General features: G+C 32.4%; 1 protein-coding gene across 25 annotated transcripts in view; it reads right to left on the bottom strand.

Moving 5' to 3' along the window:
* The window catches only part of EPB41 (erythrocyte membrane protein band 4.1), a 154373-nt gene that overhangs the window by 66606 nt on the left and 72694 nt on the right, over positions 1 to 15073 (bottom strand). For all 25 annotated transcript variants that reach the window (XM_039854324.1, XM_039854328.1, XM_039854326.1 and 22 more), the window contains 2 exons: positions 8124 to 8166; positions 69 to 144 (listed from right to left, as the gene is read on the bottom strand). In XM_039854324.1, the coding sequence (XP_039710258.1) occupies positions 69 to 144; positions 8124 to 8166 (119 nt within the window). The remainder of the gene's footprint in view (positions 1 to 68; positions 145 to 8123; positions 8167 to 15073) is intronic.

Below are 15073 nucleotides of genomic sequence, written 5' to 3'. Positions count from 1 at the left end.
GGAAATTCCCAGAGCTTATTATAGTGAGAATTACTTATTACATATTAAACTATTAATAAACTATTTACCTTGTTATATCTTCTGTTAACTGTGCTGGGTCAGGCGGATAAAACTTTACATTAAATGTAAAATTCCAAGGGACACCTGTAAAAACAAACACAAAAGAATTATATGCTTATGTCTAAGTTTCTGATAGTTAGAAATGTCTAAAAATAGTCAAATTTTTCTTTTTTCCCTGAGGTTTTAATATTTTCATGCTTTGTGAATGAAATATTATTTTTATTTTAAAAAGAAAAAAAAAGTTTATTTAGATACCACTTAAGAGGTAGTTAGAGGATCTCATTTTTTTACCTGACTTAATTCAATAGTTTTATTTACAAAGGACTAAAACTATGTAGGCAAAATAACATGAAGGAAACCATCCTATAGGTCAATACATTTATAGCAATGGTTTTCAAAATGTGATTTACATTCCAGTCTGGGTCTTCAGAGGTCATCTGAGTGATCCATGAATGTTCTCTTTTGGTGCTGGCATTATTTATTTGTAACATCTCTCAGTACAGACATGCTTCACTTTATAGTGCTTCACTTTATAGCACTTAGCAGACACTATTTTTTTTTGACACTGTGTTTTTTTTACAAATTGGAGGTTTGTAGCAACCCTGTATTGAGCAAGTCTTTTGGCACCATTTTTTCTAACACTCTCAGATGATGAATAGCATTTTTTAGCAATAAAGTATTTTTAAATTAAGGTATGTACATTGTTTTCATAGACATAATGCTATTGCACACTTAATAGACTACAATATCATGTAAACATAACTTTTATATGTACTGAGAAACCAAAACATTGTGTGACTCACTTTAGTGTGGTATTTGCTTTATTGTGATGGTCTGAAACCAGATGGGCAGTATCTCCAAGGTATGCCTGTATTATCTCAAATAACCAAAGAATTCTTCCATTAATATGGCTGAGATCGGATTATTTTAGAAATAAGAAGGAAGGGGTAATATAGGTAGCCCTTAGAAACTATAGCTCTAAAAAAATATTTTAAGTATAAAAACTACAAGACATCAATCCTAAAACTCATATAAGTGTGTGTGTGTTTTTAATCTACAATGAAAATCAGAGATTAGGAGTAAAAGTTAATTGGAGAATGCCTTTCAATTTTTCCAGCTATGTGCTATCCTTCAGGGTTTTTCTAACGTGACTGTTGGCTTCCCAAAGAATAGGGCCTGATCTCAGTCAGAAATAACATGATTGATTATGATGCTAAGAGTTGCCATTTTGTTCAGTACTTAACTGCATGCCAGGTACTAAGCTAGCCCTCTTATATACATTAATTCATTTAATCCTCACAGAAAACCAAGAAAGTCGGTACTATTGTTAATTAATTTTATATACGAAGAAATGGAAGCTTAGGGAAGTACATAGCTAATGAATCCAGGGTTCTTTTACTTCAAACCCCATGCTTTTAACCACTGGACTCTACTATCCTAAAAACATCTATGTTTCAAACACTGTTCTGTTTTGCATCCACAGTGTGTCATCTCCAAATGTCACGTTTATTGCTAAAGTTGGCAATGGCACTATGCAAATTAAAATATGAAACAGTTTGAATATCTTAATCAATATGTAGTTTTAAGCATACTAAAATATTTAATATAGAATTCCCTTGGAAATGGTTGTTAATTTCCATCAACTTTAGAACTGCAAGGCAAATTCCAGACAATATAACAATGTTGTCTCAGATCCTAGTATCTACCACCAATCCACTTCTAATGCTTCATACCCCAAAAACTTTAAATGGAACTTAGATCAGAAAAACAATCCAATAACTATTTCTAAAAAAGGGTGAGAAATGAGGAGGCAGTATTTACAGTTTAAATACTGGATATTAAAACACCATTTGTTGTTTTACTTTCTATTCAATAAAATCACATCAATCTAGCCATTGTTAATTCATAACTCCCCATATAACTTTTAAAAAAGGTGACTTCTATATGATCTATAAAAATGTTTGGCTAGAGCAAATCAATATGGAAAACAAGATAGACAAGAGCAATGTTTAATATATGTGAATTCAGCATTTAAGAACTTTACACATAAATTTAGTTATTTCATAACATATATAAGTGGAATTTTTTAATTGAACAGGAAGAATAACATTAAGGAAATCAAATTAGCAATAGTTTACAAAGTATAATATTTTCCACTTTGAGTTCTGTGTTAAATAACTGATATAAAAAGCTTGATAACATCCAGGATTGGTGGGGGAAATAAGCATTTTCATCTATTGTGGATGTGAGTGTAAATTGTTACAAAACTATAGAGAATAATTTGACAATAGCTATTGAAATGTAAAATGTATATATACCCTTTCACCTAGCAATTCATTTCCAAAATGTATCTAAACATATACTTAAATGTGATCAAAATGATATCTGTACAATAAATTGTTTATAATAGCAAATATCTAGAGACAACCTAAATATATTTAGCAATAGAAGATACATCTCCCAGATATACTGTTAAGTGAAAAAAATCAAGGTGAAGAAAAGTACAGATAGAAAGCAACTGTGAATGTTGGAGGTAGAATAAAATATATATTATAGGTATGATTACATATGCATAGACTATCCCTGTAAGGACATACAATAAACTAGTTATAGTAGTTGCGGGCGGTGGCGGGGGGTGGAAAGGGGAACTCCTGGGAGGGAAACTGAGACGCTAGGGGAAAATGGATTGGAGGGAAACCTGCTATTCCTACATACTCTTTTATACCATTTGAACTTTGTACATGTACTACTTATTAAATATTTGTGTAGATACACATATTTTTTAAAGAGTAATCTTTATCTTCTCTCACTAAAATACAAATACCCAAGGACAAAAATCTTTTGTTTTATTTGATGTGTATCCCTAGTGCCTAAAATAGTGCTTGGCTTATCACGAGTGCTCAAAAAATATTTGAATGAATAAATGAATAAAATAACTGATCTCACATCATTGTTGTGAAGGTTATATGAGAATGACACAGCAAAAAAAAAAAAAGACTGCACAAAAGGATAGTAGATACCAATATATAAAAATTATATATTCATTAATCCAGATCCCCAATGACCTCTAGTTACTAGACCAAATCAAATGGAAACACTTTTTAAAGCAAACAAAAAACAACTATTTCTATTGGACTTTTCCTCTCCATTAACCCAAAATAAGGAAGTTTAACTGTATTAAAAACAATACCTAAACAGAAATGTCTCCAAAATTAACTCTTACTTTTGTTAAAAGAAATTGTAAGAAAAAGAACTCAAACTTTCAGTTCTTATTCTTTTCCATACAAGAGATATAAATTTGAGATATTTCAAATAAGATATCCAGTTTCACTGCACATAAGTTCAGCGTTAAATGTAATAGAGAGGCTAAAGTTAATCACTTGGAATTAAAAAAATATTAAAGCTAAGTAAGCTTCAGTCAGCAACCATTTCTAGAATATGATGCATACAGTAAAGTAATACCTTATAGAGAATGTTTAGTGAAATTAAAAAATGGTGACTAGAAAAGCTCTAAATTTTTTAACATTAAAATTTCTGCCTCTAAATAGGCAACACTTCAATGATATTCCTGCTAAAAGTGCGTAACCTGAAGATTCATGTACCATGAGGAAACATCAGAAAAACTCAAAGCGACCACTTATAAAATAAGTGGTCTCGGCTCTTCAAAACTATCAATGTTATGAAACACTTTAAAGACTCAGGAACTGTTCCAAATTAAAGAAAACTAAAGAAATGTGACAACTAAATACAAAGTATCACCTTGGACTTCCTTTTTTATAAAGGATATTAATTGGGACAACTGATAAATAAGGACTATAGGTTATAGTATTCTTTCAATATTAATTTCTGGCTTTTAGTAATTGTATTATGGTTCTGTAGAAAGTGTATGTAAAAAACTAATTTCTACTATGGGATATGCAAACTCAATTATTTAGGGGTAGCAAGGTATCATGACTGCAACTTACTCTTTTCATTTTTTGACAAGAAATTCACAAACTAACCATTTTAAAGTCTACAATTCAGTAGTTAGTGCTACAATTCAGTGGCATTACATACATTCACAGTGTTGTACAACCATCCCCTTTATCTAATTTAAAACATTTTTATCACCCACAAAGAAGGCTCTGTATCCATTAAGCACCTCATTCCCTCAGTTCTCCAGCCTCTGGCAAGCTTTAATCTGCTTTCTGTGTCTATGGATCTACCTATTCTGAATATTTCAGATAAATGGCATCAAATAATACATGGCTTTTTATATCTGGCTTCTTTAATATGTTTCGAGGTTCATCTATGCTGTAGCAGTTATAAGCACTTCATTTCTTTTTAAAGCTGAATAATATTCCATTGTATGGATATATCACATTTTGTTTATCCATTATCGATTGATAGACATTTGGGTTGTTTTCTCCTTTTGGTTATTCTAAATGGTGCTATGACACAACTTACTCTTAAATATTTCAGAAAAAAGCCTTCTGTGTGTGTGTGTGTGGTGTGCGGTGTGCGTGGTGTGCGTGCGTGGCATGTAAAGTGTGTGTGTGTGTATGTAGATAAAAAGAAGATAAAGCAAATGTAGTAAAATATTAACATTTGAAGAATCTGGATGCAAGGTATCCTTTGTTCCAGTCTTTCAACTTTTCTGTTGTCTGAATTACATCCAAAAGTTTTTTTTTAAAATTAATAATTGAAAAAAATTCCTGCCTTCTGAGGATATAGGAAACCAGGAACTCTCATATACCATTGGTGGGATGTAAACAGTTACAATCAATTTTAAGGAGAGTAATTTGGCAATATCTAGTAATACTGAAAATAAACATACCCTATAATTTAGCAATTCAAGGTATATACTCTAAATCAGTGTTTATTAAACAGTGGGTCATAACCCATTGCAAAATCTGTTTAGTGGGCCAAAATCAGTATTTAAATAAATGAAACAGAATACAAAAGAAAAAATATACGAGGATATCACTCACAGTAAAGATTAAGAATTGTTTTGTGAAATTTTTTCAACAGAGATGAATTTCAAAAATCATGTTAAGAAAAGCAAGCCACATATGATTACCTATTATATAATTCAATTTACATGATGTTCAAAATGGTAAAATATAGTATTTTTAAGTATACATTTATAGGTAATAAAAACCATTTTTTAAAAAATGCAGTGGAATCATTAACACGAAATTCAGGATAGTGGTGACCTCTGCAGGGAAAGAAGAGGATGAATTTAGGAAGGGGCATACGTGGGCTATAGATTTTTTTTAAAAACATATTTTGCATAAATTATATATTAGTATTTTATGGTATAGAAAGTTATAAAGATTTCTTGCCTTGCTCTGTGCTATTCCAGAAAGGGATATAGGTGCTAGCATGACTCAGCATGAATAGGAGAGCTCTCTCATTCAGAAATAAGGAAATTAAATGAAGCTAAAATTTAAGCTCAGAGGGAGAGAGATTGATAAACCTCAGAAAAAGATTTAAAGGAGTAAGGTTGGGTCTGAGAGAAATTTCAAATAAACAGACGAAGCAATACTACCATACACTGTATATGGGTATGGATATATGAAGGAAAAATATAAAAACATGGACTGAAAGGAATCTCTCCAAATTTATAACAATAGATTTCTATACATAGGAAGAGAAGGAGATAGAACTAAAAGGAAAACAGAAAAGACAAACCTTACGTGTATGGTTCTATTTTAAATTAAAAATGTAACACATGTTAACTCTGGGTGATGCGTACGTGAGTTTTTGTTGCATTAGCCTCCATACGTCTCTATTTTTTTTTTTTAAATATGGAAAAAATCTTGCTGATGAGTATTTATTACAATTTAAAATATACTCTTTGATTCTACTTCCAGGAATTTATCTAGACACATATAAGTACACAGATACATGTATGTTTACTGCAATCTTGTTTGTAATAACCTATTGAGATTAACCCACACCAATAATGAACTATCAGAAAGAGAAATTAAGAAAACAATCTCATTAACGATTGCATCAAAAAAGTAAAATACCTTAAAATAAATTTAACCAAGGAGGTAAAAGACGTTAACCCAAAACTTCCATCAATAAGAGTAATTATATATATTATGCTACGACTATATAATCATTTAAGATAATTATAATGAAAGAAATGAATATACATTGACAGGAGTTCTTCAAATTATGTTTAAAAAGATTAGTTGCATGTTTATATTAAATACATATCAATATATTCAAATTATTTGTATTAAAATATGTACATATTAAATGCATGTTTATATTAAACATGTGTAAATACATATTTATATTAAAATATACACACGTGTGTGTATGTATGTATATGCATGTGTATGTCTATACACACACACAATAAATTAGTTGAAGGACAGAGGTATAAGGAAGATTTATTTACCTTTTACTATATTCATCTGTATCTTTTAATTTTATACTGTATATTTATATCACTTATTTTAAAATTTATTTTAAAAACTACATATAGAATACATAATACATGTATAATATAATACATAGCACATAACAATATGTAGCATAATTTTATAATTTTATTTTTAAAAAGCAAAATCTATATGCCTAGAAATAAATCTTGCAGATTATACCAATTTAACAGTGATTAAATCTGGAGGGCAGAATTTAGAGGCCTTTTACTTTCTCTATGATACATAAAGTTAACATTTTTCACAATGGGTATATATCACTTGTATAATAAAAGACATTTAAAAAAATCCAAAGCTTTTGCAATAGATAAATGACAGTCTTCTCTCTGGCTTACAATGAAATGCTTACATTTTGATTCTCTATTAAAGTTTGTGTCAGAGACGCAGTTTTTCATTCCCATGTCAAAGGAAAGATTTTTATTATTTTGTAATTTTTTTTTTTAAATGACACTTAGGTTCTTTTTCTCAGCAAGAGTTTTTTTTTTTTTTTAAATAGTCAGGAAGATAATCTACTAAATATTCTCCACTCATCATAAACTCTGTTTTAACTTTTCTTCCTAAAGACTCTTTTTGTTCCTGAGTAACATTGAATATTAAAAGTATTTTCATTGAAAAGGGCTAGGAGTTATGATTTTCTTGTCGTGTCTCAAATATTCTGAATATTTTTTGCTGACATGCATTTTGAAACAAGATTTTATAGGCAGGGAGCAAATATGAAGAGTTGCCAGTCCAAAGGAATAATTTGTTTCTGTCTTAAGAAATACAAATTAGAAATAGGGTCTAAAGGAAAACATTTCACCATTACGAAAGTGTTTTTAAGAAACAAATGAAAAACAACATTCGTTTTCAGGTGATAAAGAGTTAAAACTTACTAATCATGATGAATAACATCTATTGCAGTTCCTAGAAGTTTCCTCAAAATAAAATAAAAGGAATTCTAGTCATAATTGGAAGAAGGAAGTCTCTAACTTTCAGCTAGCCCATTGAGCCTGGGGCTAGAAAGTACTAATCTATACTTTTTTGACCTAGAAACATTTATCCCTCTACACTAGATGGAGCAGGGCATGCAGCAGCAATATATTCTAGAGGGTATGAAGCTAGAAGAAAGCCACAATGTCAGAAGGGTCGCTGGCACGAATTCTCAGATTTGTATACTTCAGTTTGGAAGAAGACTACTGAAAAGGGACAAAAAGAACAATAGAGAGGAAAACATGGAGAAAGTTAGAACGCAATAGTGCAGAAAATTTTAAAAGAACAGAATCAGGCAGCATACTCCTAATTGAAGGCTACTACAGTTTCAATCACTACCCTTTTGAGAACTGACTCCCATATCCTTTTTCTCTTCTCATCTTTGTTCTATTCTATCTTCTGTTTCAACTGTTCCTATCTTCTCCAACTTTGCCTAATAGTAAAAAAAAAAAATCAAGATCTGACCTACATCTCAACAGTGTCCACCTCTCTCTATCTTTCTATTATGGAGTCTCCTCCTTCTAGAGGAAGGCTTTATCTCCATTTCAAAGCCATCTGCTATAGTCAGGATTCTAAGGTGACACACAGCCAGAAAATGGTTGGAAATCCTGTGACCTACTAAAAGAAAGAAGGATAAAAAAGGCAATATTCACTTACCACGAACCTGCTTCTTTATTTCTTTGGCAGAGTCCAGCCATGTCTATAAAAAGAAGAAAAGGCATTCACACAGAGCTCTAAAACATAAACAAGATAGTACCAGAAGCAGGATTATTGACCATTTAGGTTGACTTACACATCCAAGTCAACCTAAATTTCAAAGATTTTTTGCATTAATTTCGCATAGCATAGTAACTGTGATCAGAGAAAAAGGGAGCCAGATGGTTGGGCTTGAATCCTAGCTCCACTATTTCCCAGCTGAATGACTTCAAGAATCTCGGTTTTTTCATCTATATAATAAGATATTAGTAGTATTGCCTATCTCATAGTTATTGTGAATATTTTAAAAATTAATATATTAAAGCTCTTAGTAAATAAGAAATTGTTACTTTTATTATACTATAAAGACTAGGACAGATTATTGACATCACCCAAATCTTATTTTTCCTTCTAATTCTGACCTCCGGTCTTGTTTAACTTTTCTATGTCAGCACAGCATTTGGTACATGATTCATGCTCAGTTAATGTTTACTGAATAAACAACTATTTTGTTTTCCCTCACTACTCTTGCCCACACTAATCTCTCCCTTCACTGTTCTCTAACCCCACTTAGAGTCTGCACACCAGTAGGGCAGAGCTCTTCAACCCATGGCGGACCATGCGAAATAATATCACTAGAACAGAGCCTCACCATTAACATCTTTCACAGGTTCCTTGGGAAATATTTAAAGACAGAAATTTCTAAATTATATTGTTTAAAACATTTTTATTGACATAAGATACATACAGAAAAGTACATAAAGCATAAATGTAGAGGTCAATAAATTATCAATGTGAACATATAACACTGCAAGCACCCCAGGAACACTGTCACGCCTCCTTCCAGTCCCTCCCCATTCCCTCCTCCAAGAGGTTTAAAATTAAATTTTAGAGGTATTTAGACAAGAGGAGTAAGCTGCCCCCTCTCTCCTCTACTAACAAAGGCAAAGCACAGATGACCACTGCATTTGCCCTACTCAAGGAATGGGCTGAAACCACAATCTTACATGTGATTGTATATCACTTTAACTGTCATATAGTTACTACAACAGACAATAAGCATGAGAGTAAATTCTAGTTTTCTTTTATTTCTCCTGCTTCCACAATTAACACAGATGATTAAGAAATATGTGTTAAAAAATACCAAATATAAAATTTTTCTATAATATAAAACTAGGCACACACTTGTTTAAGCCTTGTAAGAAAGGCAGTAACCTAGGTGTTTCTCCTTTGTTTCTCATTAAGACCAAAGATCTTTAAGTTGTTGTAGGTCCAAAGGCAAATACGACTTTAAAAGCGACTATTGAAAAATTTCGTGGAACCTCTAAGAACTATGTTTATACCATGTAACCCAGAACTCTTGACAAAGACCGATTGCTACCACTTTGGAGTGAACTCCTCCCCACAATAGTGAGACAACTCCATACTTTCCATTATTCTTAAGAGAAACCTCCCAAAGTAATCGAAAGCTGCCAGGTTTTTTACAAGGATTCCATAAGCCATTCTATGACTTTGGGGCTAAAATTCCCACCAATTTGACAAAGAGAGGGCAAACTCAGATTTGAGTCAAAATGGGACCCCAAGGTATAAGCTACCTTACAGAACAAATTATTACTGTTTCAGTATCTAGACCTCCAGATCAAAATCAAAAAGTGTGTACAAGATAATAAAAATCAACGTGCACAAGAATAGGTAGTTTTATTCTCAATTTAAATTATTCAAATTATAGAATTTTATTTAGCCAACAAATATTTGAGGAAGCCCTCTATATGCTAGGCACCATGGTTACAAAAAATGATTTAAAAATAGAGCTTGTCTTCAAGGAGTTGCCAATCTAATGGAAGAGGTGAACAATCTGTCTAGGTATGATAATTTCTATGTTAGAAATGTGTGGTAGTGCTAAGACAGAGCATGGAGTGCTCTTAAGAGCAAAGAGGAAGTACACCAAAATGGATTGGGAATAAGAGGCAGTTAGGACATGTTTCTCAAAAGAATGTTTAGGAGATCTAAACTGAGGCTTGAAGGACAAACAAGAGTTAACCAGGGAAAAAAGAAGAGGAAGTAATTAGAAAGGCACAGGGTTATGAGAGAGAACATGATACACCTGAGCTGCTGTGTGTAGTTCAACATACCTAGAGCACAGAGGTAGGGAAGAGAGATACAAAGTGGAGAACAGTAAGCGTCAGATCCTGGAAGACATAGTAGTCCATGCTAAGAAACTTGGACTTTATCAAGTTCTTGGCAAGGGAGGGCCATTGAAGGATTCCGAATAGAGTGACATGAATTTGAGGAAACATGACTGTAGACAGGGAGATCAAATGAGAGGTTGTTGTTGAGAATGATAATTGTGATCCAGAAGAGAATGATGATTATGGGTACTGGCTTTAAAGTCAAACAGTCTTGAGTTCTAACCTGCCTGAATTTCTCCACCATTTTACTAGCTGTGTAACCTTATACAAGACAATCTTTCTGAGTCTCAATTTCCTCATATATAAAATTGAGATAAAACTACCTCCCTTACAGTTATTGTAGATCGGATTATTTTATATATAAAAGCATATAGCCAGTACTAAATAAATTATCCTGATATCGATAATCAAAAGAGCCTGATAGGATAAAGTCTATAGGACAGACAAGAAAGATATTTAGGAGCTAAAGCAGTCAAAATTTGTGACTGAGCATTGGTAAGATATAATGGTAAAGAATAATTCCCAAGTTGTTGGTTTGGGCAACTGGGTGGACGTGGTACTACTTACTAAAATAGGGAATGTAGGAAAAGAAATATATTTTCATGAATAAGAAAAAAAATAATAAAAAGCTGGAAATAACCCAAATGTCCATCAACAGTAGAATAAATAAATTATGGTATATTTATGTAGATATACATTTAAGGTATCTTTGGATGGATCTCAAAAACATGATATTGTAAAAAAACAAAAAAGCCAGACCCAAGATGACATATGTATGATTACATTTATGTATAAAGTTTAAAAACAGGTAAACTAACTGACAGTGATAGATGTCAAGAAGACATCTGTTATTTTGGATAGGCGGTGGGGTAGAAGTAATGACTGTTAGGGGCTGGGGGTAGCGACTGGCAAGGGGACCAAAAGGGGATTCTCAAGTCCTGGTAATGCTAATTTTTTGCTCTTAGGGATATATACACAGATGCATATCTCAAAGAATTTTTACAAAGTGAATATGTGTGATTTACATACTTTCCTGTATTATATATGAATATATATATTATGAGTAATGCTGCTAGGAACATATACTAATAGATTAGCAGTGAGGAAATAAGATAGTTATGTAAACTAATTTCTCAGGGAGGATGGTTGTAAGGAAAGGAGAAAGAAAGTTATAGTTAGAAGAAAACTGCAGGAATTTATAAAACAGCAAAATATTTAGAGGACAAAATTTATAAAACTGTATTTTAGTAGGGATCTTAAGATGCCCCCTAAAATAGCATTTTTGGATAATCTTCTAGATTCTATTTGAATATTTTCAGTTGCAAGGATTCCTTTTCAAGTGTCCATCTTGCCAATAATATCTCAAGTTAAATTAACATTTTAAACAGAATTTAAGTTTGTGCATTAAAAAGAATTGCAGTTCTTTTTGAGCTTAAAAAAATGTTTCAAAATAATATAGACATGAAGAGCAGCAATATCCTGATACAGATCTCCATTCATTCAACTGAATAATTACAGGTCTTGCATGTACCCTCTTATTTCAAGACACCTTCTTACATGTTGCTCCTTTCACTATCCACATTTCTTCATCTGGAAGATTCCTGACTATCTCTTATAATTCAGATCTTACATTACATTCTGCAAAAATCCTTTCAATGTTGGTACTCATCTTACTGATGTCCCCTAGTCAGTCTGGCAGTTCCCTGAAGAAAGAGATTGTCTTTTATAGCTCTCTCCAGCACGTTGCAGATGCTATCTACTCAATAAATGTTAACTGAATGAATGAATGAATGAATGAATGAAGAATGAACAAAGAACTAAAATAAACCAGAATACTGATAATAAAGTTTCAACTAAGGTGACTCATTTAAGGAGGTAAAATAAATAGTACCTTTTCACATCTTTTGCAGAAATTATAACCTTAGGTCATGAAGTTCTAAGAAAAGAACCCTAATAAAGAATATGCTGAGTTAGCCCTCAGCTATCCTTATCTGGAAGTCCTAAAACCTGATACATATACATAAGTGATTTATACAAATCCTTGTCTTTTGAGGTAAAAAATTTATAAGTTCTACAAGCCTGTCTTCCTTAACTCAAGAAATAACCATTGTTTATGTTTTGTTTATTGACTTCAATTAACTGCTCCACGATATGTTTATAGAAACTATAGCATAGGCAATTCTACTCTTTACGTGGTAAAAAAAAAACAACAAAAAAAACACAAAACACACATTTAAAATCTCTACTGATGTCAACCCAAATCTTCCTAGTAAAAGACAAGATCCTCAGAACAACTTTCCTTCTCTGCAAGTATGTTTACAAAATTTATTTTAGTCTTTCTAATTTGCCAGACAATAAAGATATAATCATCACTGGCACTTGCCTTCAAAGCCAGTCATAAATCAATGGAAAACAATCCACCCTTTCAGGTAACTATATACTAAATTTCTCACACTTTTGATTTAATGTTCACTCCACTGGTGTTTACTATGTGCCTTTGCAAAGTTAAAGAAAGAACCTCCTGGCTATCTTTCCATAGTTTATTATCTGACTTCTAAGATAAGAAAATTCATCCATATAGAAAATGGAAGAAAGGAGAAAGATGGCCACATACTATTGAACTGAATAAACCTCTAATTTAAAATTCTTATTATTTACTATAAGAGCCCCTTTTTCTTTCTCTCTCTTTCTCTCTTTTCTTTTCTTTTCTTTTTTTTTTTTTTTTTGCTTAGAGAGGGAATTGAGAGATAGGAGAGGGGTGCAAGTAGGAATTGATATGAATAACTTTTCTAAGAAAAAAATTCTTGAGTCATCATAAATAACTAATTCTAAGCAGGAATAAAATGTAGGAAGCAAGTACTTAACTCATATAACTGCTTCATAGTGGTAATAAATCCCTCACAGAGCTATAGAAGTTGGCTTCTGACCGCTTTTCCTCTTTTTTTCTTTTGCAAGACTCAGTTTGGCAATAGGCCTATTATCATACAGTCAGTAGGGAGAGAGAACAAGAAAGCCATTCCATGAGAGGAAAAGTCAATTCGACTAATCTTCCTTACTGATAAAAGTATCCAGTTCTCTACAAACAAAACACACAGATCCAGAAGCTCTTATACAGAGAAGTTACATATACAAAGGATAAAACTTTACACACACAAAAGAAGACACCAGAGACTGGGAATGTAAAGAGGATAAAATATTTATATCTCCTTGTATTATGGTTCACATTTTCCCCACAATATTAGTAAATAATTCTGTAGGAAGGAAATAAACAAACAAACAAAAAAACAAAGATAAAATGTAAAAATCAAGGAAAGAAGAATAAAAAGCTGAAGAAGAAAATCACTTAGGAAGGGGCAGCAGGCTGCCCCTTCCTAAGTGATTTTCAGGAGTAAACTGACTGTAGCTTGGAGGGAGCCACTCTGTCTCCATATGCTAGTTTTCTCATCTCTAAAATGAGGGGGATGAGCCCCAAGAGGCTTTATAGTTCTAGGAGCCTTTGTGTTTTCAGAATGACAGAAAATTTAAATGATTAACAAAGATTAATTGCTTCACAGATTTAATCATTTCATTAATATCTATATACTTTCAGTGAGAGTATCTGGAAATCTGGATTATTGATAGTAGATATATAGGGAATAACAACTAAAATGAAGTAAAATAATCTGACTACAGACACCAATTTTAAGTAAAACGTATGCTGTCCTCCAGTGTACCCTACCTGGGAAAAGATCAGGTAGATTATTCAACCTGAAGGATGCTCTAGAGTGCACCTACCTCTACATTATGACACACAAATCTAATTTTTGAAAGCAAAGGCTTTGATTATTTGGTAACCTTTTAAAAAATAATACTATCATAATAACAACGATAATAGGTAATTTTTATTGCCAGGCACCATTCTACATGCTTTTATAAAGATTATCTTATTATCATTGCCAATTTACCAATGATAAAAGAAAGGCATAAGTACTTTACCTAACTCACAACTTGGAAAGTGGCAAAGCAGTTCTCTAAAATATAACATGTCCTACTCTTTCAATAAACATTTACCGAATACCTACCACACTTGAGCCAGGCAATATGCTAGACAAGGACATTTTTTAGGAAATCACAGTCTAGTAAAGAAAACAGACGTGGGCCGAGAATTGTGGATGATAATCAACCCACAAGATACACCATTGTATATCTCAGAACCTTAAAGACAGAAGGGTAAGGGAGGAGAGGGAAGGGGAGGGGAGAAGAAAAAAGAAAAGAAAAAAGTCTACTAGCTTAATTCTACAAAGGGCAGGAGAGAAGGAATGTCATACAAAGGATCAAAAATCAGAATGGCTTTGGACCTCTCAATAATAACATTGGAAGCTAGAAGGCAATGGAGTAATGCCTTCAAATGAAGGCAAATAATTTCAAGCCTAAAATTCTATACTCAACCAAATTAACAACTAAATGTGAAGGTAAAATAAAGATATTTTTCAGACATATAATGTCTGAAAAAGATTACATCCCATGTACCATTTCTCAGCAGGAACGCTCTATCAAAACACAAGGAAAAGCTAGGACAAAGGAAGCAGGAGAAACATCATAGGAAAGAGGCAAAGCAAATCCCTAGAATGACGATGATAAGAAACACCAGGGACAGCTATATACAAGCCAGAAAAGAGTAACCCATCCAGACTAGAGAAACATGACTCAAGAGACAGCATAGTAAGGAAGGACTATCATCAT

Source organism: Pteropus medius, unplaced genomic scaffold, assembly GCF_902729225.1.
Source record: "Pteropus medius unplaced genomic scaffold, Ma_sr-lr_union100, whole genome shotgun sequence".
Classification (NCBI taxonomy): domain Eukaryota; kingdom Metazoa; phylum Chordata; class Mammalia; order Chiroptera; family Pteropodidae; genus Pteropus; species Pteropus medius.
Note: the sequence above shows the minus strand (reverse complement) of the source record. Positions and strands in the feature narration are given on the sequence as shown.